At 31.2% G+C, this 24,443-nt stretch overlaps 1 protein-coding gene across 1 annotated transcript in view; it reads left to right on the forward strand.

Annotated features, from left to right (window-relative positions):
* The window catches only part of LOC111635202 (glucose dehydrogenase [FAD, quinone]-like), a 43,335-nt gene extending 19,880 nt beyond the window's left edge, over positions 1–23,455 (forward strand). Inside the window, exons 2-11 of the mRNA XM_023380100.1 lie at positions 1,560–1,762; positions 1,847–2,036; positions 2,124–2,255; positions 2,366–2,487; positions 2,565–2,735; positions 20,887–21,040; positions 21,346–21,509; positions 21,582–21,759; positions 22,833–23,055; positions 23,122–23,455. Coding sequence (XP_023235868.1) covers positions 1,560–1,762; positions 1,847–2,036; positions 2,124–2,255; positions 2,366–2,487; positions 2,565–2,735; positions 20,887–21,040; positions 21,346–21,509; positions 21,582–21,759; positions 22,833–23,055; positions 23,122–23,281 — 1,697 coding nt within the window. The 3' untranslated portion in view covers positions 23,282–23,455. The remainder of the gene's footprint in view (positions 1–1,559; positions 1,763–1,846; positions 2,037–2,123; positions 2,256–2,365; positions 2,488–2,564; positions 2,736–20,886; positions 21,041–21,345; positions 21,510–21,581; positions 21,760–22,832; positions 23,056–23,121) is intronic.
* The last annotated feature ends 988 nt before the right edge of the window (positions 23,456–24,443 follow it).

The following is a 24,443-nucleotide window of genomic DNA, read 5'->3' on the forward strand; positions in this document are numbered from 1 at the left end:
GGATCTGTCAGGAGAAGATGCCTCACCGAGGGGGGAATTTCTATGGGAAACTGGCCCATATTTAGGTGTATTGTTGTGAAGCAAAGTAGGAAAACTCTAGTGTCCCAGCCATTGGTTAGGTGCGAACTCACGAACTACTAAGTATTCAGCGATTTTATCCACTTGATCTCTGGTGGATCTCCCTGAGATGAGAAACTTCTGCAAGATATTTGATTTGGAGAATAAATACTTTCTTTAATTAAACTTTTTAAATTTTTTCCGCAATTTTCATTCTTTAAAAACACTGAAATCCTAATAAAATCGTACCAATATCAAATTTAAAGGTATAATTATGTACTTTTTATAATGAGCAATGAACATGTACGATTTTTTTTTCTTGATCGCTTCAGTTGTATGTAAATATTGACTAAAATACAGGTTAGAAATAGAATGGCCTTATTTTCTTAAATAGAAAAAACAAATTTTTTATGGGGTGAGGAAATGAGAATTAAAGGAAACCTCTGATGTATTCAGAATGTTCAGTGGAAAAATTGCAAAGATCGTTATGGAATCGAAACGAATATGCTCAAAGGATGAAAGGAATTGAAGACCTAAAAGAATATCTAAAATATTATTTTTATATCATTCATGTAATTTTATACTCTTTTTTATTAAGATAACCAATAAATGAAATGGAAAATGTAATTGAAAAATAATATCCTGAATGTTTCCAAGTTTCATTTTGTATTGATGTGTATTTAAGTTACTGCAAGTGTTAAACGTCATTGTAGATATTCATCAATTTATATTTATCTTTCTTTGTACTTCTATTTGTTTTATTAATAGAATTATATAACATGATACGCATGGACGTCCGTAGGAAATTTTCCAGAGGATAAACTTGGAGACAAATAATTACATCAATAAATTTTTATTCTTATTACTTGAATTTTTTTCACAAGTAGATTATAGAATATAATATTGCGTCAAAGCGTCCCACGGTTGAGGGTGTAAGGTTACTTTTACTATTATCATTTGTGGAATATTGTACTCGATTCTAGTGGAGAAAAGGTGCCCGAAAAATTACTCCAAATCAAATATATTATTCAGAAAAACTGTTAGAACATTCTGAGAGTGGACTCTTGCCATTTAATGTCTTCTCTAGGTATTAAAGATTAGGTTTATTTTTACGGCAACAGGACACACGGGTGATCTGCCGAAAAGAGATGCCTCCCGGAGCACTTCCTTTGGGAAATTGGCCCCTATTTAGGTGTTACAAACGTAAATAAAACACGGAAACCACGTGATCTGATCGTTGACGAGGAGCAAACCTGCGAACCCACGACCATTGTTCAGTGGTTTCATCTACTCGGCCGAGTGGATAAATTTCTGAACACTGGTGGTCCTCTAAGTATTAAAGAATTCATTTATAATTACAATTAGCCCAAATCCAATACAACATGCTACTAATTTATATTAAAACAATGAGAAAATACATTAACATAATGACATTTTGATAAAGCTTCGTGTTTGTTTTACAGCGCAAATTGGTGTTTTAAGTAATTAAATTTTCTTTTTAGTTGGAGGAGGTTCTGCAGGAGCTGTTCTAGCCAACCGCCTCTCTGAAGATAAAGATGTCACTGTACTACTACTAGAAGCAGGGACTAATGAGAATTACGTTACGGACATTCCAGTACTTGCTGCCTTTCTACAACTATCACCATTAGATTGGGGATATGAAACTGTAACTCAGGAAGCCTCTTGTTTTGGGTTACTTGGAAGAGTACGTATCGAACAAAAGTATATATTTTTTCCATTTATGGATATTTATAGTCGTCATAAATAACCTCAATATTCTATATTGCAGAAAAGTCGATGGCCCAGAGGAAAAGTACTCGGTGGAAGCAGCGTATTAAATTATATGTTATATATCAGAGGAAATAGATATGATTACGATATTTGGGCTGCAAATGGTGCAACTGGTTGGAGTTGGAAAGATGTATATCCGTATTTCTTAAAATCAGAAGATAACAGAGATCCTTCTGTAGTCAGAAATGGTACATTTCATAATGAATTTAATACAAACTCTCTCATTAAAAACATAATTTGCAGAATTGTAACTGTGGACTATCTTTTAAATACAGGATTCCACAACACAGGAGGATACTTGACGGTGTCCACACCACCTTATGCAACACCGTTAGCTCATGCTTTTGTAGATGCTGGAAAAGCTATGGGCTATCATAATGTAGATCCCAATGGTGCTTTTCAAACCGGTATTTGACATTTTCACATTTTTTCTCTATGATGTATTCAGAAAAATGTATGAAAATGGACCAAATTTTCATTATGTAATTAGATTAAAGAATGCAATCTGAATTTTCAGGATTCACTATACCTCAGGGCACTCTACGAAGAGGGGCACGATGTAGTACTGCCAAAGCTTTTCTCAGGCCAGCCAAAAAACGAAAAAATTTAGATATCGTCAATCAAGCATTTGTCACTAAAGTAAGATTTTTAAATTCTTTGTTGAAAGAAATATAACGCATTTTAAAATATTTTAAACGCTGTTTTAAATTTTTCAGATCCATTTTGATAAATGGAAACGAGCCAGAGCTGTCGAGTTCGATCGAGTCGGTTTAACTCATATCGTAAAAAGTCGGATAGAAATCATTGTCTCGGCAGGAGCCATCAATTCTCCTCAACTTTTAATGCTATCTGGCATCGGTCCTAAACATCATTTAAGAGAAATGGGAGTAAGTAGTTACGTGAATATCGTAGCGAGTCTTTGTTATGATAGGCGCCAAGATTCTGTTTATGAGTAATCGAGTTTAAATGCCACTCAAATTTTATTTTAATAAATTAATAAAAAGAAATATTTCACATTTTACATCACTGCTTCATAAAAGATCTTTTTTGGACTTTCCGCTCTGTGAGGGTCTTCTAACAGGCTCATTAAAGATGGCCCGTAATGGGTTGCCGGATGGTCAGGAACGGGGTCCGAAATATTTATGAAAATTATTAGGTCTGGATTCGAACTCACACCTAGAGCCTCAGGCCTCGGCCATCTTTAATTAAAAAAACTGTTTTATTGGAGAATTTCAATCTTTTATAGATAAAAATTACTTTAATTTAATAGAGATATTCTGTCTTAAATTATATTTGAAGGAAAAGTTGTACTTTATAATTTTAAGTAGAAAAAATAAAGCGTTTTGGTTGATTGCACGGAAATATTTCACCGTTAAGTTGTCCATTTCTCATGATTATCGCATTGGCCTCAAGCGATTCAATGCAAACAACTGACTATTACTGTCAATATAAGACACTGTAATGACATCGTATAATATAAAATAAGGATATTGTCATTTCGTTTTATCATCTCAATCTTATTTCATTATGCTGCCGTGATTTATTTTCTTATTTTATTCCTAATAAATAAAAATTCACATAAAATTGCAACCATTGTCAACTGCATTAAAATTTATCGATTGTGTTATTGCACGATTGTATTCGCATCCGTAAGGGAATTAGAACCAAACAATAGCCACAAGTAACTTTATAGTTCGCCACTATTAAGAAAAATAAGCGTTAGCTTGGGGCCTGAGCATAAGAATTTCCAAATAGAATAGTGATAATTGTATGCAAATTATAAAGATAATCGGATTACCGAGATGAGATATGTATGAGCTTGTTACTTTGCAGGATCCAGGTTCGAGGTCGATTTCATAGGCGAATTCTTCCAGATATATTGGGTCTTTTCCGCTTGACAACAGATGGTTTATTGTGGGTCTTACCGAATCATGATGAGCGTTGATAAATATATCTTAATGCACACATTAGCGAAAAGAATTTTTAAAAATAGAGCAAGAAAGTTTAAGAGATCCTGAGATTACTTAGTTGATAAGTGTAGGAATTCTCTCAAAGGTACGTCCACCAATGAAAAGTGGATGAAACCATTAAAAACTGGAAGTTAGTCGCGGGTTCGCACGTGGCCACGTGGAGTCTTCCGGGTTTTCTTCACATATCTATCATCTAAACAGAGGCCAATTTCCCACAGAAAGTCCTGCAAAGAGGCATCTCTCTCCTTGGCAAATACCCATGTATTGCGTTGCTTATCCCATTAATCCAATCCAATCCTCTGGTTGTTACTTGTAATTCTTTGTTGTTTTTTTATTTTAGGTAAGAAGTTATTATTGACAATAATTATAAGATTAATTTTTGTTATCAATGATTTGTGGATTTATTCATGGAAAAAGTCTTTCCTTGAAAATTACAATCTACTAATCAGTGTGATCTAGTCATAAAGCATGCGGTTGATAAGAAACCTGGTAGAAAATTAATTATTTTTGGATTTTTATTTTATGTAAATTTTCCTTTTAGGCCAAATTATGAAGGGCATCGAAGAATTGTTATCTTTCAAAATACTAATCATTTTTATTTTTCACGAAATTATAGAGTGAAATAAATTTTATTTCCTATCAAATCAGATCAGATGTAAAATAATTGCTTTAAATTTTTTCGGAATAACTTTTAAATTTTAGAAACCTTTTTTTTTCTGTTGTACTACAACAGTAAAAACCTACTTTTTGTACTACAAAATTTAATTATTCTAATTAAAAAACTGGAATAATTAAATATATTGACATTTACTATCGTTCTTAGTCAGGTCAATGAACGTACAGTACAAGAAATATGGGGCCCACCAGTGGCAGAGTGGATAAAACCACAGAATACTGGTAGTCGGTCACTGATTGACCAATGGGCCTGCCACGTGGAGTATACTGGTTTTGTTCACGTGTCTAGCGCCTAAATTTGGGTCAGATTCTAGGTCCTTTCGGGCACCACCTTGACAGATTGTCCATGTGTTTACTTGGAGATTACTCTGTATTTTTTAGATTTTTTTAATTGTTAGAATCAGTTTCAGTTAGAAAACCTGACATTTTTAGCATCTGGAAATCCAAACCTCACTGTTTTCTGATCAAATATTTGCTCTCAGTTTATTGTGTACAGTACAGGTTTACATTACTGAATAGTTATATAATAGTTTTAAGAACAGGTTTAATTACAGAAACATTTTTACTCTGCATTAAACCTTACACATATAATCGTCTTACAAATAAGTCCTAATATAACGCCAGTGATGAAATCTGGGAATTTGGTATTCGAATTAAGCGTTATACCAAGTACAGTATAAAGAAATACAATGTGTTTTAATTATAGGAATTTGAAAGATTGCGATCGTGTTCTATAAAGCAATGTTATATCGAATCAACATTGTATTTAGATTGAAGTTATTAAACCCATAATATTTTAACTGATAACATTTTGATATCATCATAGAGTTTGTTTCATATAAAATAAATCGATATTCGATTTGAAATTTTAATTAAATAGGTTAATACTTTCTATAAATGTCACGCCTTAGTTATTAATGTTCATCTGTTATCATCAATAATTACTTGATTTCCAAGCGTTTTACAGTATTATTTATATATCTTATTGTGNGGAGCTAAATGAAGTTCCTGTACCAAAGGCAATCAGAAGCTAATGAAATTCCTGTAACAAAGCAATCAGGAGCAAATGAAATCACTGTAACAAAAACAATCCAGGAGAAATAAGAATTAGTAGCAAATCAAAATATCTTTCTACCTGTTACATATCATGTTCACACGTTCTAAAATTTCATTAGGATTCATGTTCATAGCTCCTGATTGCCTTTGCTACAGGAACTTCATTTAGCTCTTGATTGCTTAGTTACAGGGATTTCATTAGCTCCTGATTGCTTTGTTACAGGGATTTCATTAGCTACCTGAAATACATGAAGCACGGTTAACTGACTTTTGGGATACTTTTTTATATTTAAAGTGATAATTTAAACAGATATTAATTAGTCTTTACAAAGAAATATATACGAGTAACAATTTCTGATACATTATTTTTAGAAATAATAAATACAGGTAAATAGCACAAGTTAAAACAGGATTTTGTTTAATTTGTAAAATAAATATTTTCATTAGCAACAGTTTGTTTCTGGAAACTGGTTGCTAATTAACTGATTAAAATACATTAGCTTAGTTTTTTTCCTGTTTCTAACTTGTCAATAACTAGAGACAATTCATTCTCTTGTTCTTTACATTTTACATTAGAGGAAAGGTCATTCAATTTTCTATGGCACAAAGGAATGTGATTACAAGTTTATCTAAAGTCAAATTCGAATACAGTAAATTGGAAATTGGATTAAGATGAAAGAATTTATAAATAGAACATCTAAAAAAATAAATTTTCCTTAAAATGCCAAAGAATATTTAAATGCATTTTTTCGAAGAGGATAAATCTATTCATAAGAATTTTTTGATTTACATTTATTTACAATTATGAAAAAAGTATTATGTAAGTTTTTTATCGATTTAATTTTATAATGCAAGCATTTATAACTTTACCTTTTGTATCACTACGGGGTAAATTATCTTTTCTATCTACTATACTTGTCAAAAATACTTTTACCTTGTTAGGGTTTGTGAAAATGCTTTTGGTTTGTTGCTTAAAATAGTAAGTAGATTACACAAACTGGGAATGTTTAGCATCACTCACGTTACTTCGCCTCTGTAATTAACTTAAAAATGTTTTTATTTAAACCGTAAATCAAATAGATGCCCTTTAATCATGCTTCTAATTGACCAGGCCCTTAATTGAACTGGCCGGCTAAGAGGAGAGGGCATTTTAATCGTGCTTCTAATTGAATAGACTCATAATGGAATTGGCAGGATAATAGGAGATGAATCTCTTAATCTGATTCTAATTGACAGGCCCATAAGGAATTGGCCAGGTAAGGGGAGAGAGGCCTTTAAACCGTGCTTCTAATTGATAGGTCCATATTGGTATTGGCCGGGTAAGGAAAGAAGGTCTTTTAATCATTTAATTGAGCAAGTCCATAATAGAAGTGACCAGGTGAGAGAGAAGTGGTGTTTAATTTGAAATTAGGGGAAACAAATTCCTTTACTCGATGCGGTAAAGGCTCGGCTTTCCTGAAAGTGGCAAACTGGTACGTTTACCAACTCGGCTATCAAATAATTTTTTTATATTAATAAATATAGAAGAGGTTCCTCTAGCGCTGAATTTTCCTTTCGATTTCAAACTATACACATGATATTTATATACTAGAAAGCAACGACACAGGAGTAATAGGACTAGTTAAGAATGAACAGAAAGGAAAAAAAAAGAGACTATTTCTCATATCAGATCCTATCACGATTCTTATAATAAAAGGGATAATATGTGGCCATTTCTAAAATTAGGAGCGTAGATACATATTAAAATAACTTTCGTAGTATTTAAAATGGGAATGGATAGAATAATAAATGCATTTAAAGAGATTAAAACATCACAGCAAATTGTTTTGTATGATAAACATAGCTCCGATATCACGACTACAGAAAAAAACAAGATCAAAGATAGAATGTAAATAGATACATTCAGGCAATAACTTAATAAAAAAGAAAACAAAACAGGATAAGAAAAAGAATTATACTCAGGAAAATCTATGACTTATCTGAAAGATTTCATTCGAATTAGGTTTTAGGAAGTACGAAGCATCAGGAAAAACTAACTAAAAAGAAATAAAACAGATTTTTCTGTTTATAAAATGGATAATCCTTATTTACATCCTACGAAATAATAGGAACGAAGTTTAGATCAGTGATTCCTAAATTGAGCGCTGCACCCTCCTCTTGAGGACGATAGAAGACTCAACGGAGTGCTGGAAGGGACAGTAGGGAGTAATTTTTGCCCCCTTGTCTTCCAATGTCGAAGATAAGGGGGCAAAAATTCATTTTAAAAGTAAAATATATAAGAAACATGGAAGTAGCTGGAAAAGTTTGGGAAACATTGGCGTAGATAATGTTTAATCAATTAATAAAAATTATAAATTTGTGTATGACAGTTAATTAATGTAGGCCCTAAATTAAATTGATATTCGACGGAGCCGTTCATTATTGAAATTAAGTTATCATCACGTAGAACCTGGGAAAGGAACTGATGAGGAAAGAGGCGTCACTGAAGCGTAAATTTAGTAACACTCACATTGAAAGTAATTTTAGAGTAAAATGCAATGGACTATAGCGCCGGTTTATGAGGCCGATGTTATTAAATTAATTGTAGATAATTAAAATTATAAAGTAACGTGATTTTTTTTAACTGAAGATTGTTGGAATGCGTTATTTGCTGTCAGTTTTAAGTATTAAATTAACACAATTTAATCGAATTTTTTTAAGATTTTAGTATATAAGATTTTATTAAAGTTTTAAAAAATTATTTGAAATTAATTAAGTTATTAAAAGCCTACCATCATGGTTTTCGAGAATTTGTATGGAGCCCGAAGTAGGACAGGCCTTTTAAGAATTTTTCTAACACGTAAAGTACATAGAACGTTTCTTTATAAACTTAATTAATAGAAGTAGTTTTAAGTATTTTATTTTTTTGTCGGTAAAATAACACTAATTTATATAGATAATCTCCAGTCCAACTTTCGATGACCTTGCCTACCAATGATCGTGGGTTGGTCCCTGACCAACAGGGTTTCCACGTGGTGTTTTCCGGGTTTTCTTCACGTGTTTAACACCTACATAGGGATTATTTCCCGTAGAAAGTCCTCCTGGTAGGCATTTCCTGTGCAGATCATTCAAGTGTTGAGTTTCCGTATCCCATCAAACCAAACCAAACGCAACGGACCATTTATCAATAGCTGTAATTGTATTATACTTTTCTATATTTATATTAGCCAATTTATCAGTAGATTAATTCCTATAAATTCATGTTTCATCAACCTTCAAACCAATTTTTTTTTTAAATGTTAACATGGCGTTAGTATTGTTCCTTCGACTTAATGTCCTGTTAAAATCAACAGGGTTACAACTAAATGGTACAATTACTCACTCCAACGAATTTGTTTCTAAAGTTACCGCTTAATCCAGGAAAATTATATTTTACTAACTTAACTTCCCGATATATAATTAGTAAATTACAAATTAAAATATTCATTAGACAACTGATTTTATTGTAACAGAAATATTTATTTAGTAAAGTCAAAGCCGGGTTTACGTATAAGCTAACAGAGAGAGGCCCTAAGCAGTAGCTTGTTTAATTACTGCTTAGAGCCTCATGCAACGAAGGGACTCTCTCTGTTCTCGAAGACAGTTAATACGTATTTCCCATTTTTATTTGATGAAGGGGGAGGCCTCTTGTATGTTGTAAGCATAGGGCTGCAAGTGTAAATTAGACTCTGAGTAAAATACGATTACATTACGCAGTGAATAAGTTTCTGACGAATAATACAGTAATAAACACTAAATTTATATTAAAAAAATAAATTATTGGCGAAATATTTAAAAACAATTTTAAATATTTTCTTATGGTAGAGGAACATTTAGGTCTATATAAATTAATTCAACAACCTAACCTAGTAGAACCTGTGCATTCAAAGAGGTGAGGAAGGTTGGAAAATTAAGGGTCCATATTTGCTTAACAGAAGATCTGTTTAACGTTTCTCATTACTATATCTTTTGTCCTTTCTCATCTTTCCCCCCTTTCCCCAAATTTGGGTCTATAATCCTTTGAGTCACAACTCCAGCTTTATTTAGTAATCCTTCCGCATTCACACATCTCCAAGTATTTGAAAATATTTTCTTTCCACTCAAAAATAAAATATGAATAAACGTTTACGGCTTTATGAAACTTTTTTTGAGTTTATGCCGTTGAAATAAATAAATAATAAAAAAATTAAAACATTTGTCGGTTTTGTTTACACGTTTATTGGACCGCATTGGAACTTGCCTTAGGCCGCGGGTTGGACATCCCTGGATTAAAGGTTTAAAAAGTGTATACGAGATAAAATGGTTTGGATGGATGGAATAGAGCAAAGCAACATGGGCAATCCACCAATGAGATGCCTCTCTAGAGACATCTCATTAGTGGATATTCTATGGAAAACTGCGAGGCATTTCAGATATCAGTCTACTGCTCTGGGAAATCCGAGATCAATTCCAGGAGATCGAGAAACTCCAGAAATTTTTCAGAGGGTAGTTTGTCTCAGATATATTAGTGCCCATCACTCATCACCCGGTCATCCTCTTACGGATTTGTCAGAAATTAATAATGTATATATATATTGAATAAATGCCTTTATTTACGGAATAAATTGCGTCGATAAACTTTCTATTATTCTATTAAAAACTATTTTTTGCATACGTAATTGTTAATGTTCACATGATTTTGGTATAATTAGTAAGGACTGGATTTATATGCGTTTAAATAATTTAGAAAAATATCTTACCCCAATGTAAAATTTCAACTTTTTCACATGTGATATTTTCAGATTTTATAAATAATTATAATCTGAAAATATCACCTATAAATAATTTATATTTATAGGTGATATTTATAAAATAATTTATGTAACTAATGTCCTATACATGGGTTTTTTAAATTCGCTATATACCTACGAATAAACTGATACCAATTTTTCTTTTAGACACAAATACTGAGTTGAGACATATCGACCTGAATACCTCTAACTTCTAGTAATTACGAAGAAAATGACGAGATTGTAAAATTGAATGCTTTCTTACGAACCAAGTTATTCAAAAATAAAACAATTAATGATTGAATTATATTCCTAATGTAACACTTAAAATTGCAATATATGTGCATACATATCCACGTGAAAATTTCAGTTACATGCACTGCTATATGCAATATTGGACTTTCAATTTGAAATAATTGTAGGCTTATAAATTTCCACTGTCGTCCGTTCGTCTGTTTGTCTTTCCATAATCTCAAGAACTGAGTTAGAAAGATGAAAGACGAGACCAAATGTGGAAAGCTTAGGAGCAGAAGGACCCGATTAGCTATATAAGAACTTCCAATACAAATTGGAAATCAGGTTATTTATTTCAAATCTTCCCCTGAAAGCAGTTAATAGATGACCGGCACGACTCTATTGTTAAAGAAAAAGTATTCTATATAGAGACAATCCACTACTAATTTGAGATGGAGAGCATATATTTTAAATGAAATGATTTAAAAATATGATTAAAAATTGAAGTTCGGCTTTTGTGACGATGTTACAATAAATATATGCTCGTATATCATTACAAATGAGTAAACGCTTTTATTAATTAATTATATATTTAATGTGGAAGTTGATAGAAATGTTTCGTTCCCAACTGATTTCATGAACTCTGCTATATTGGCACATTTTGATGCTTCATGGGTTCCAAGAGAATTTGAATTAGGGGGCTCTATGTATAGTGTTGACTTGACTTCAGACATTTTTTTGGGGGGAAATGTTTTTGGAAAAATATTTTTTTTTTAAATAAAAGATTGGTTTGCGACCCCAAGAAATTTTTATCCTTTTTGCCCATAGGATAATGCGTTACTATATAAAGGAATCTTTTCTGAGCATCATTTTTAAAAAGTATTTAAAATATACATTATTGAACAACCTTAATTTGAATCAAAATCGAATTTATATCGAGATTCCAACAGGAACCTCGATATAAATACGATTTGGCATTCCATATCATGGCATTTAAGAAAAAAAGATCTTGCATGGACATACAAATCCTTTCCTTAATAATTAAAAAAATGGTAAAAGAAATTGTCTTAGCTTAACGAGTTATATAACTATAAATTGCATGTTTAGACGGGAAAAGAAACAATGACCCAGACGAAAAAATCCGCTGAACCCGAATTTTTTTTTGTTTGGTTCATTGTTTCTTTGTACTTTTGTTGTGTCTGTTGGCTCCGGGTAAGAAAGGAACTCACGTCTTTCAAATTCATGTCGAACACATTAGCCGTTTATACTACCAGCATTTCCTCTCATCTTTTAAAAAAGTATTTAACCTTGCCTTAGGAAACTTAATGTTAATCATATATGTTCAACAACCTAACCTAGTAGAACCTGTGCATTCCTTGTCGTGATGCTTCTTTTAAAAGTTAATTTCCACGTAATTACTCCGTAAAAATATTAAAAAAAATTTTTTTGTATTGAAAATAAGTTAACATGACGACATAATTTCATTATATTTATAAAATAAAGAGACAAAATTAAAATAACACAATTAATTCTTAAAATTAATGAATTTTGATCGTTCTATTAAGAAAATAACTAAAAATGTTTGCGACACAATACATATGTAAGGAATTGATTGGATTGAGGAATTAAAGCAATGATTCACTTGGGGGATCTGTCAGGAGAAGATGCCTCACCGAGGGGGGAATTTCTATGGGAAACTGGCCCATATTTAGGTGTATTGTTGTGAAGCAAAGTAGGAAAACTCTAGTGTCCCAGCCATTGGTTAGGTGCGAACTCACGAACTACTAAGTATTCAGCGATTTTATCCACTTGATCTCTGGTGGATCTCCCTGAGATGAGAAACTTCTGCAAGATATTTGATTTGGAGAATAAATACTTTCTTTAATTAAACTTCTTAAACTTTTTTCGCAATTTTCATTTTTTAAAAACACTGAAATCCTAATAAAATCGTACCAATATCAAATTTAAAGGTATAATTATGTACTTTTTATAATGAGCAATGGACATGTACGATTTTTTTTTCTTGATCGCTTCAGTTGTATGTAAATATTGACTAAAATACAGGTTAGAAATAGAATGGCCTTACTTTCTTAAATAGAAAAAACAAATTTTTTATGGGGTGAGGAAATGAGAATTAAAGGAAACCTCTGATGTATTCAGAATGTTCAGTGGAAAAATTGCAAAGATCGTTATGGAATCGAAACGAATATGCTCAAAGGATGAAAGGAATTGAAGACCTAAAAGAATATCTAAAATATTATTTTTATATCATTCATGTAATTTTATACTCTTTTTTATTAAGATAACCAATAAATGAAATGGAAAATGTAATTGAAAAATAATATCCTGAATGTTTCCAAGTTTCATTTTGTATTGATGTGTATTTAAGTTACTGCAAGTGTTAAACGTCATTGTAGATATTCATCAATTTATATTTATCTTTCTTTGTACTTCTATTTGTTTTATTAATAGAATTATATAACATGATACGCATGGACGTCCGTAGGAAATTTTCCAGAGGATAAACTTGGAGACAAATAATTACATCAATAAATTTTTANTATTTCTGCGAATCTTTTTAAAATGGAGTCTAAGTTATAACAGAATTTTATATAAATATATATTTAATAATAAAAACACTGACCACAAGTAATTTGTTTTTTTACAACGCTAATTTATTGAATTCCAGTAAAAAGGGATGTGATGGAGGGTCACTTGTACTGTAATTTTTGCTATCTTTTAATATTTTTTATTACATTTTGCATGTAATTTATATCTTTATACAGAAATGTTGTCTCCTATTAATTTTTCTCTTTTAACTTCTATAAATAAACTACTCTTTATAAAATATCTAAAAAATAAGAAAATTGTATCTAAATATAATTATTTTCTTTTGTTCAAATTAATTTAAAATAAGTAATAAATGCAGAAATTATATATATATTTAATACACATTGAGTTGACGTTATCAGCTCAATAAAAATAAGTTTTTAAAATTGTGAGAACATTTTACTGAACTCAACTCTATATTAGGGAAAAATAATTGTTTAGTTACTAAATTTACTCTTTTCGTTTATCTCAGTTAATATAGATTTAAGGAAATAAAGCCAATAGAAATATATTTTTCCAATTTTAGAAATGTAATAAGATAAAATATGAAAATGTATATCATATAACTCCCATGGTACCTTCAATTGTATTGCATCCTGCACTGGCATATATTAGAAAACAAGGAAAGGTATTAATTCTTTTTTAATTTTTTAATCCTTTTAACTAAACTATTAGGTGTTAACATACACACAGTAGCCGAGTGAATAAAACCACTTCACGCTATAAGTTGGTGGCGTGCTCGCGCCTGGCTAATGAGCTAGCCAAGTAGAGTTTTCCAAATTTCTTCACGTGTCTAACAATTAAAGAGGAGCTAATTTTCCATAGAAAGTCCTCCTGGAAGGCATAAATTCATCCCCTTGAAAAATTAACCACGTGTTATATTATATTCCCCATCACTCTTCTTAACATTTGTAATTTCTTATGAATTGATCTAGAAACGTTATAAACTTTATTTAACCTTAATATTTATGATAATAAAATTAATTTTATTAATTATTAATTGTTCTACAATATAATCAAAGGTAAATTTCTTAATATTTTTAATGTCATTTAACAATAGATTATTTTTATATTCTATTAAAAATATTGCAAAATCAATGTCTAGATTATTATTAATTTTGTAATATTATCTTTACTAGTATTATTTTTTGTCCTAGAACACAAATAGACCATTTCATAAGCTTGACAATTGAAAAAATATTGTTTAATTCAGATCTTGAACGATGTCTCCATTTGCCCTCCAATAAACTTTGATTGAACACACCATCCGAAACGGATTTTATTTATTAAGCGATACTAAAATTAATATATGTATCATACGAATAATTTTATATGCCAAATATGACGAGTAAATTTCTATTATATTAAGACAGATTCTTCAATTTATATAGTGCAGAAAAACGCGCATTTCAACAGAGTTCTATGGTTCAGAGATTTCATAGTAATCTATACCGCCATCTGTCGTCAAGAAAGCTAACCTATTCGTTTATTAAATAGTATTTTATTTTATCGATGAAAAAATACTTTAAAATTAATTATTTTATATTAAAACAAGATTTTTTAAGATAAATTAGAACTTTATACAGTTAGATTTTAATATGATGTAGCGTTAGAATTCAGTTTAAAAATTTAGAATTTTTAACAGAAAATTTTAAGGAAAAATTTCTTATTGTGGGTTCTAAGCCTTAGAAGGGCTTAGAAAAGTCATATATTTTCATCCAATTTCGAGTTTGATTTCTTAAAATAAATTACTTTAAATTTACAATAGAAATGATTGGAGTGACGTCGCGGAAAGGAATAGCTTAAGTTTACTCCAGTCAGTACGCCTTAATTCACAATATTAACACTGCATAACAGTTATAAGTGTGTTGTCAATTGTGTGAAGAATCTAAAATAGTTATTAATTGTTGATAAGCACGATAAATTGTCACTTACTTCTATATACATAACTTTATATAAGTGCAATTTTGATTACGAATCACGAATCTGTCAAGCATATGAATATATATTTATAACTATACACGAAAAGGTGAGGTTGATAACACAATAAATGTATTTATTAATGAATACATTTCACTGAAATCGTGATCCTGAATATGAAAAAACAGGAAGAATATAAATTTACTTTACTTTCACTCGTGAAAAATTGAGGATATTTATTCACTAAATCATTATTTTTTTTCTTATGTTAGATAAGTAATTCACGTTTATATTAATTAGTTTATACTTTTGACTAAAGACATGTCAACATTTTTAAGTTTTAAATGTAATATTGTAGAACATCTTAACACAATCTTAATAATAATTAATTCACTCGTCGCAGACAGGAATATTTATTTAAAGAATTAAATTATACAACATTAACTTGCAATAATCTATTAATACACTGCTCTACAGCATCGTTTCTCTATTTAATTTTTCTTTAACAATTAAACTTTCTCTTTCATGGATAATGCATAAACATATTCAATTTTCCCATATGGAAAGGTTTATATATAATTTTATTGGTTAGGTTTATTATAAAGTTACCGTTTTATCTAGCCTTCAAGGTCTGGTGGGATTGGATCTAAATGGGGATGGAATTGGGGTCTTCTACGAGACAAAATGTTTAATCGTTTTGTAAACAATATTACATTGGTTCCCCAAAGAACCTAAACACTCTAATGCAGGTCACTTGAATAAAAGTTACTTGAATGGGTTTATTAAGGATTTATAGACATTAATTTAGGACATTATATGACTTTTGCAAGTTTTAATGTATAATGCACACTGAGGAGAAAAACTGTAATATTTTGCTAGAAAAGCTATGTAAAATCTGGCCGTGACATTTGTATTGTCAGCTGAATTTTTCTTGGATGCATGTTATACAACGTACAGTTTTTGAAGCATCGACAACACCCAGTTTAGCAGGACCTTCTGTACTTGTAAGCATAAATTCATTTAATTTTACGATCATAGATTTTATGAGTGCTTGCTTGGACTACTTTAGGGGAGGAATTTCTAACCTTTAGGGGGAAGTCTTTCCCGAGATGCCCTACATAAAACTATGTATAAACTACACATATAGAATAATAATAGATATATTCGTATTATATAGCCTACTTATTATTAAACAGTTCTGTGAAATCATTCTTCTTATTTATACTATTTTTGAGCTAATAAAACCTCATTTTTTTACCATTTCTAACTTATACTTGATTAAAAAAAATGTGATAATTGGTTTTATTATTTGGCACGCTATCTGATAACAGTAAGCCTATATAAATCTATTTTGAAAGTAGTTGACAGAGAACCTATCCTTTAATGTGCATTGAAAATTAGCAAACAAACAAAAAAAAGATGTAGGTTCAGTGGTAAAAAATGTTCTGTCACGAATATACAACTGTGTTTTTTTGTTTTTTCCTTTTCCCACTGTCATACATACAGTTCACTTATATCAATATACTTTAGGGAAATTTCTAACCTTTATAGGTAATATTATGGGGTGTTATTTGTGTATAAATAAGTTTACACTCCAATTTTAACGTGAGAACGTTTAAGATCTCTTCACATCGATAGATTAACCTATATACAATACTTCGAAGTTTAAGTTTGAAAAGTTAATGAACTAGATACTTCTTCTGGGCATATTTAGAATTACATTCTTTATTGCCACAGGTGTATTTCTGTCAATAGAGGGCGTTTGTTTTAAAATCAGAGTTCGATATACTGTCCTCGTTACTTTCCTGAATACGTCATCAATTTCCTCACCAAGCACCTCTGCCATCTAGTTGTCGAAACGCTAACTATGACATACAGGAAACTTGCATCAGTTTATTTTTAAAAATTTCGATCTTTTAAATTCTGTCAATATCTAAAAATAAAAAAATAAATTATGCATTATTTTTATGACGTGATTTAAAATTATTGGAATAAATATTTTTAAAAAAGGCCACGGGCGTGTAAACAGGTAAATTCAATTCGAGAAAAAAGCGGAAAACAAACGAAAACTTGACATCCTTTATAAAAATTTGTCCTTTATGAAATTATAACAGGAAAGCTCTGATAACCCTATTGTTGTTAATAACGGATGTCGTCATAAATTAAAATCTTATCAGATAACATTTTCCTATGTGCTAAGTTTATGTTCTATGCTAATCTCTTTAACAGGCAATTCTAAAATCACTTTTTCATATAGTGAGGTAATCTGAAAAAAATTGTCTTATATTGGGTTGTCCATTAATTACGTATACAGTTTTCGAGCCGTTTTTAACAACCTCTCCTTATTTATGCACAATGATGTAATTTGGCAAACTCCCTCTCCTTAATAACGTGAACAATAGTGCACGGACCACCCTGGCATTGAACAAATAACTTAAAAAATGTTCTGAAAATATTTTCTGATAATTTATTCACATGATAAGTAAGTAGGCTTGTAAGAACAAATTCGTATGCCGCTAACAGTACTAAAAAGTAGATCTTATCTTTTTTCCTTTCGTGTATAATGATGTACAATACTTTTCACCACCCTCTTTTTTAAACTGTAGAAATGTGGCCTTACATAATGAATAAAAGACTCTAGTTTTAATACAATATTCATAAGAGTGTCTGTTAACAAATACAAGAAGTTGTTGTTGTATTGAGAGAGCTGAGATGGAGCCTAACCAATCTAGAGGGGTGCCATTGCTTCCTCTAAGCTTCATTGTTAAATTCCTTTCTCCTATGGCACTACGAGGCTCCTCGTAGTGCCATTGCGTATTCACCCAAAATGGGGTGCCCAGGTGGTGAGGGACAGGATCTAACGTACCTGGGACAGACCATTCTCCTCATATTTGACAGGCTTGAACCTTTTCGGCCATCAGACGGCCCATTGTTTTGATTAGAAATTATATCTGTTTATTTAACATTATTTACCACCGAATACTGGTAGTTGGTTGCGGGTTCCCGCCTCACCAACAGGCTGGCCACGTGAAAATTTTTTCAGGTTTTCTTCACGCGCCCTGAACCAAAATATAGGCCAGTTTCCTACAGAATTTCTCTCGGGAGGCATTCACCTTTGGCAGATCACCCACGTAGGTTGATTGGATAGGATTCATCAATCTTATCCAATCAACCTACGTGGGTGATCTGCCAAAGGTGAATCTATCCTAACATAATTTATGTTCTTAATTAATCATTAGCATATATTTCCTTCTTTTAATAAGTATTTTTAATTCTTTCCTTCATTATAAATGAATTGTCTGAAGAATCAATTTATATCTTCATACAACGAGCCATTTCCTTAATACACTTATACTTTATATTGTATAGAAAAACAGTTAACGAGACAATATCCTTTGCTCTATAATTTTACAAATGTTTATTATTAAGTCAAGATAATGATGGATTATCGAGATTCATTGAAATTATTCAATACATCAATACCTCATTAGAAAATATAGATTCAATAAAAGATAATATTTAAGAAGTTATTTCGGACTTATTTTTATAGATATAAATTATTTTATAGCGTATATTCAATTTTACTTCTTCCAAATAGTTTTTTAAACTGTCACGTGCAAACGACACTTATTTTAGTGATTTTAAAGCCCCCCATGAAACTCTGGCACTAAAAAATCCCCATTTAAATCAAGTAAATTGAAACATCCTTGCTCATAGCAGGATTTAAACTGGCGATTTATTACAACTCAGCCAATAAGCTGGCCACGTGACGTCTTCCGGGTTTTATTCATGTGTCTAAACCTAAGTAGGAAGTTCACCCGAGAGGCTTTCATATTGGAAGATCACCCACGTGTTGCATTATCTTATCCCATTGACCCAAACTACTCTCCTTTCACTTTCATGTTTTGGGGTTCATGTTTTGTCTATCTTTTCCATTCTTTCTATCCACCTCTTTCTTAATCCACGCTTTATAGTATCATTTTTTATTGTTTGTTCTTTTCTATTCTTTTGTCTTCATTCATTAGGTTTTCAATGATTGAAGATGAAAGGGATAAAGATACTTATAAGTAATTTACGTAAAACAATGTGTGGTTTTCGACTTTCTGATATTCGTATTTCGGACATAATACCTTTAATTCGCTTTTTATACGCCATGTTCTTACTTTCGTACATTTTTCAGCGGATAAACAAAATTTTAGAGCTTTCGTGGTGGCTCTTTCTGCTTAGTTCCGTTAATACCACTTGTAAAAATTAAGTTTTATTGCCCGTTTTATGTTTAATTTATGTTTTAAGTGAAATTTTAATTAAAGTTTGATATTTTTTTACATATTAACTGAAAAAACACTAAAGTTTTCTTTATAGCCCTTTGGGAATTGAACCGTCTTCTAACGAGTAACTCATTATTCATCATTAAGTCCGAAAGCCGGACGAATGCCTATAACATCAAGAAAAATACAAAATTCTTACCAATTATTTTAAGGGTTTTGATTTAATGCACTTAAATTTTACCAAAATAAATCGTGATGCTATAGGGATTGGACTGATGGAATAAAATGACGCAACACATGGACAATCTACTAAGAGTCTATCTGGAGGACTTTCTACGTAAAACTAGTCCTTTTTAGGTGTTGGACACGTAAAAATCCCAGAGAAAAAGCACGTGATTACTCTGTTGATCAGACTCGAACTCACACCAGTGTTAAGTGGTGTTATTCGCATCTCGCGCTGATATAAGGAATGTTCTATTGTTGTGATAGGTCATAGGTCGATTTCGACCATGATGCTCACAAATTTTTAAAAATAATTTACGAATAAACTTTCTATTTTATCACTTATCCCTCTTTTTGATCTTATTTAGAATCAAAATTGCTTCTATCAGGCAAAATCAAACAGAACAGGCAGATTTGTTGAAGCTTCGAGGTACTGTACAAATAAACAACTTTTCATAACAGTCCGTAATTATTGACGTATTGAAATTTTTATAGTAAGATTAAAGCTATAAAATTTTTCGTTNTAACATTTTGATATCATCATAGAGTTTGTTTCATATAAAATAAATCGATATTCGATTTGAAATTTTAATTAAATAGGTTAATACTTTCTATAAATAAAATGTAGGAAAAATTTAAATTAGAGAATATAAAAATATTCCATAATTTAGAATTTTTTTTAGATTTTAACATAGTTTTTAAGTTATATCAAGATATATTAAGAATTAAAAGGCTATTAAACCATATACTTAAATGCCTTTCTATTAATTTGCAATTCTAATAATTACTTTTGCATTAATTATATTTACTTTTTACTGTTCCGATGTTAAACACAAGAAGGAAACCCGGTTAACTCTACGTGACCAGTTCGTAGGTGAGGCGCAGTGTTCAAAGATTTTATTCACTCGGCCACTGGTGGACAAATTTAACAGAGGAATAATTTATTAGTAAATGTGGACATTTTATACAGAAGTTGACAGAGAGGGTTTTTAACTCTGAATTCGCTGACTTAAGCGCTCTGGCAGACTCGGGTTCGAATTCGAGCAGTCAGAGAATCTAGGGAATTTTTAGGGGTGTTCCACGCGGATATGTTAGGATCCGTCCCTCAACAATCGGCTGACCATTGTGGGCCTGGCCAAATTCATGATAGGTATAATTAAAGGCTCTCCTTAATGCTCATATGCCCCCAAAAAAAATCCAACTTAGACTTAGTTTGCGCGCTCCAAAAACATCACTTATACGAATTTTTATTTAAATTTTTTCATTTTTATCAAGAATATATAATTTATTTTATAGATCCCAGTGATAGCCGATCTTCCAGTAGGTTACAATCTTCAAGATCATATATATCCAGGTGGAGTTCATTTTCTAGTAGACGAACCTGTATCTGCTGTCCAATCTAGAATATTTAATTTATACGACATTACTAAGTACCTGACATTTGGAAAAGGTAAAAAAAAAACAATGTTTTAAAATTAGACTCTACATATTCAATCCGTTAAACACGATAAAATAAATAGATATTAATAAAATTTAAGCAGGATAATTTTTAAATTGAAAACGTTTAAGAATTTCACTATATAGGCACGTTATACAGTTCTAAGACCTTTAATACACACACAAATTTTCCTGTTATATAAACACGATTATGTTATTTTTATTATTTAGGACTTATAAAATTAATCTCACGTATTTGTAATTATATTTAGTAGTGTTAAGAATAAGGATAAAGTTAAAATTATAAATAATTTTTAGGACCATTAACGATGTTGGGTGGTCTCGAAGGACTAGGCTTTGTAAATACCAAATATGCCAACAAGTCCATCGATTTTCCCGATATTGAAATACACTTTATATCAGGATCTCCATCTTCTGATGGAGGGCAAACTTTCCACCGTGTTCAAGGCATAACTGATGAGGTAAGTGTTCATTTCCTATTTTTCTTTACGTAAAAAAATGGGATTTGTAAATGAAAATTACATCAATTTCAGCTCTGGGATAAGATATATCGACCTTTCCTTTTTTGGGACACCTTCTCTTTTTATCCAGTTCTTCTAAGGCCTAAAAGTCGTGGATTTTTAAAACTTCGTTCGAAAGATCCCTACGAATATCCCCATATAGATCCACGTTACTTGACTCATCCTGATGATATCAACGTTATGGTCGATTGTATGTAACTTTCTGTTATAAATTTATCAAATTAATGATTTTTATCACGGTAGCACGCACTTAAACATTTATAAAAGTATAAACAAGTTTAGATTTATATAAAAATTACGCTTAATCACGGATAACCGGTATTGAAAATTGATAATGGTAATAATTGGTAATTTATTGACATATATTTAATATATGACTGATAATAATTTAAATTAACGAGTGTTATTTCGGTGATTACGATTTATTTAGTATAATTTAATAATTTTTCTGATAAAAAATACTATTAAATCATCAGACTTTTATAGTCGAGATGGAAGATAAGCAGGAAAAAATTGCCATAAAACTGTATGTTTTCCCCTTAAAAAATTTTTATATCCTTAAATTTCGAAGGAAAGAGAAGGAAAATTTGGTAAATAAAATATAATAGTTCATTTAGCGTTTAAATTTGAGTTAAAAGGAGTGTAATTAGGACAGATAGATGACCGAGGAACTACCGCTGTAGGGCTTCCAAGATCGAATTCAGAAGAGCAATCTCAGAAAGTTTTCGTGGATAGGTCGGGCCCCATTTTCTAAAACCTGTCTCCATTGTGATCCTGGAGAAATGCACTGTTCCTCACCATCCATCCGCTCCATTGGGGTCTTGGGAGAATTCACGATGGATACGAGAAAAATTACAAAATGTAATTACATTCGTTTTTTTTATTATTGTTTTTTCCATACCTGTGGACAGTAAGAGGGCCTTTTCCTCAAATCCATCGTGGATTACTTCAGATCCACACTGGATATGGGGATAAAGGCCCTCTTACTGCCCACAGGGAGAAAAGATACAACAATAAAAAAGGAATGTAATTAAATTCTGTACTTGACCTTATATTAATATTTATTAAGAGTTAATTTATACAAGTCACCCTGAAATATATTAGAAAAAGTTTTTATCGATTTTAATTATAGGCATTAATTTTAAGTAGGATAAAATTGTTTGAGTGCGTGTCACGAAAGTAAAAAAAAAAACTTATTTAACTTTCCTTGTTATTGTTATTGTTATTACCGAATTAGTAATTTTATGCTTTTATTGTTTGCAGCTATGAAATTTTCTTTAAAATTAGGTGAGAGCAAACCGTTCAAAGCGTACGGTTCTCGAATGTTTCCAGTAAAATTTCCGGGATGCGAACATTTCAAAATGCTCTCCGATGAGTATTTAGCTTGTGTGGCACGCGTGTACACTTGTACCATTTACCATCCTGTGGGAACTTGCAAAATGGGATCTGCGCACGATCCTACTACCGTGGTTGATTTAGAATTACGGTAAGTAGAATTACGGTATATTTATATAATAAATGCTTATGAGGTTCTCATCTTTCCAATTTGCAGAGTGAAAGGGGTATACGGTTTGCGAGTTGTGGACGCATCCGTTATGCCAACGATAATTTCTGGAAATACCAATGCTCCCACCATAATGATAGCAGAGAAAGCATCTGACATGATTAAGGCCTGGAGGAAGCATCATTATCGAAGAAAGATCAGACGGTGACATAAATTATTAGGTGATGGCATCAATTTACGTATCGAGAGTGGCCAAGTGTGACAAATTCTGTATATTAACAAGTCACTGCCAAAGTCCAGTCGTCACTTAAAGCTGTCGTTGCCAATGAATGTGATCAGTTAGGCGCAAATTCGACAAAAAAAACTCCATATGCAGTATGTATATATGCCAAAAAAGATGAGAAGGTGTCTTGTATGGTTAACTGTTTAAAATACCATAATGCTCAACATTATTTATTTAAAATAAAATTAATTGTAAACTTAAAAACGACTTCTCTTTACTGTAAATGCACCCCTTTTATATAAAATTATTAATAATCCTCGACTTAAAATAATGCCTTTTAGATATATAATTTTATAATTTTAAGAAAATATTTGTATAAATCGTTTGTTTCAAATGATATTAACTTATAGTTCTATAAATTCCTTATTTATTAAGTTATATGTGCTCAAGAACAATCTTTAACTATGTTATAATAATAAATATATTAAAAAGTGTCAAATGATACATTTTCGGTTATATTTATCAGAAAAACACACATTTTCCACTTTTTCCATGGTATAAGGTTCTATATATCGTTTTGAATCACGTTGCCTGAATTGTAATTGTTACGATTGGCACCCTATTAAGTTTCTTTAGTGGTGGAAATGTCCTATGGTAATGCAACTGTTGTCCATCCACGTGACGAATATATCATAACTGCTACTTACTTAATGGATATCTTCATAAACCATAACACAGGAATTTAATGAGATAATCCTCTGCTCGTATACGTCCGCAGACCAGAACAGGAACATTAACTATTTGGTCTACTTTCTTCCTGGAATTGACAATAATAGACAATCTGTGTCGTCACTCAGAAGGTCACGGAGAATGGACTCTCTGAGGAGGAATGTGATTATGCGCACTCCCTCATCGCAAGACGAGCAACAAGGTTGACATTTTCATGCCAGAACAATGGTATCACGCAGAAAGAACAGGCAAAGGTGAAGAGAACTGAAGAGAAATCAGAAGAGAAAGTGAACTGACTAAAGATTAACTGGCTGCAATAGAGAAAAAATGACCTAGACGTAATTTTCGTCAAGTATGAATAAGATAACATTTTTCACAGCATTCTTATAACAAAGAAAAAATTAGATCTCATTCCGTA

The sequence above is a fragment of the Centruroides sculpturatus genome, unplaced genomic scaffold (assembly GCF_000671375.1).
Source record: "Centruroides sculpturatus isolate CEXI.00-Female unplaced genomic scaffold, Cexi_2.0 scaffold902, whole genome shotgun sequence".
Lineage (NCBI taxonomy): Eukaryota > Metazoa > Arthropoda > Arachnida > Scorpiones > Buthidae > Centruroides > Centruroides sculpturatus.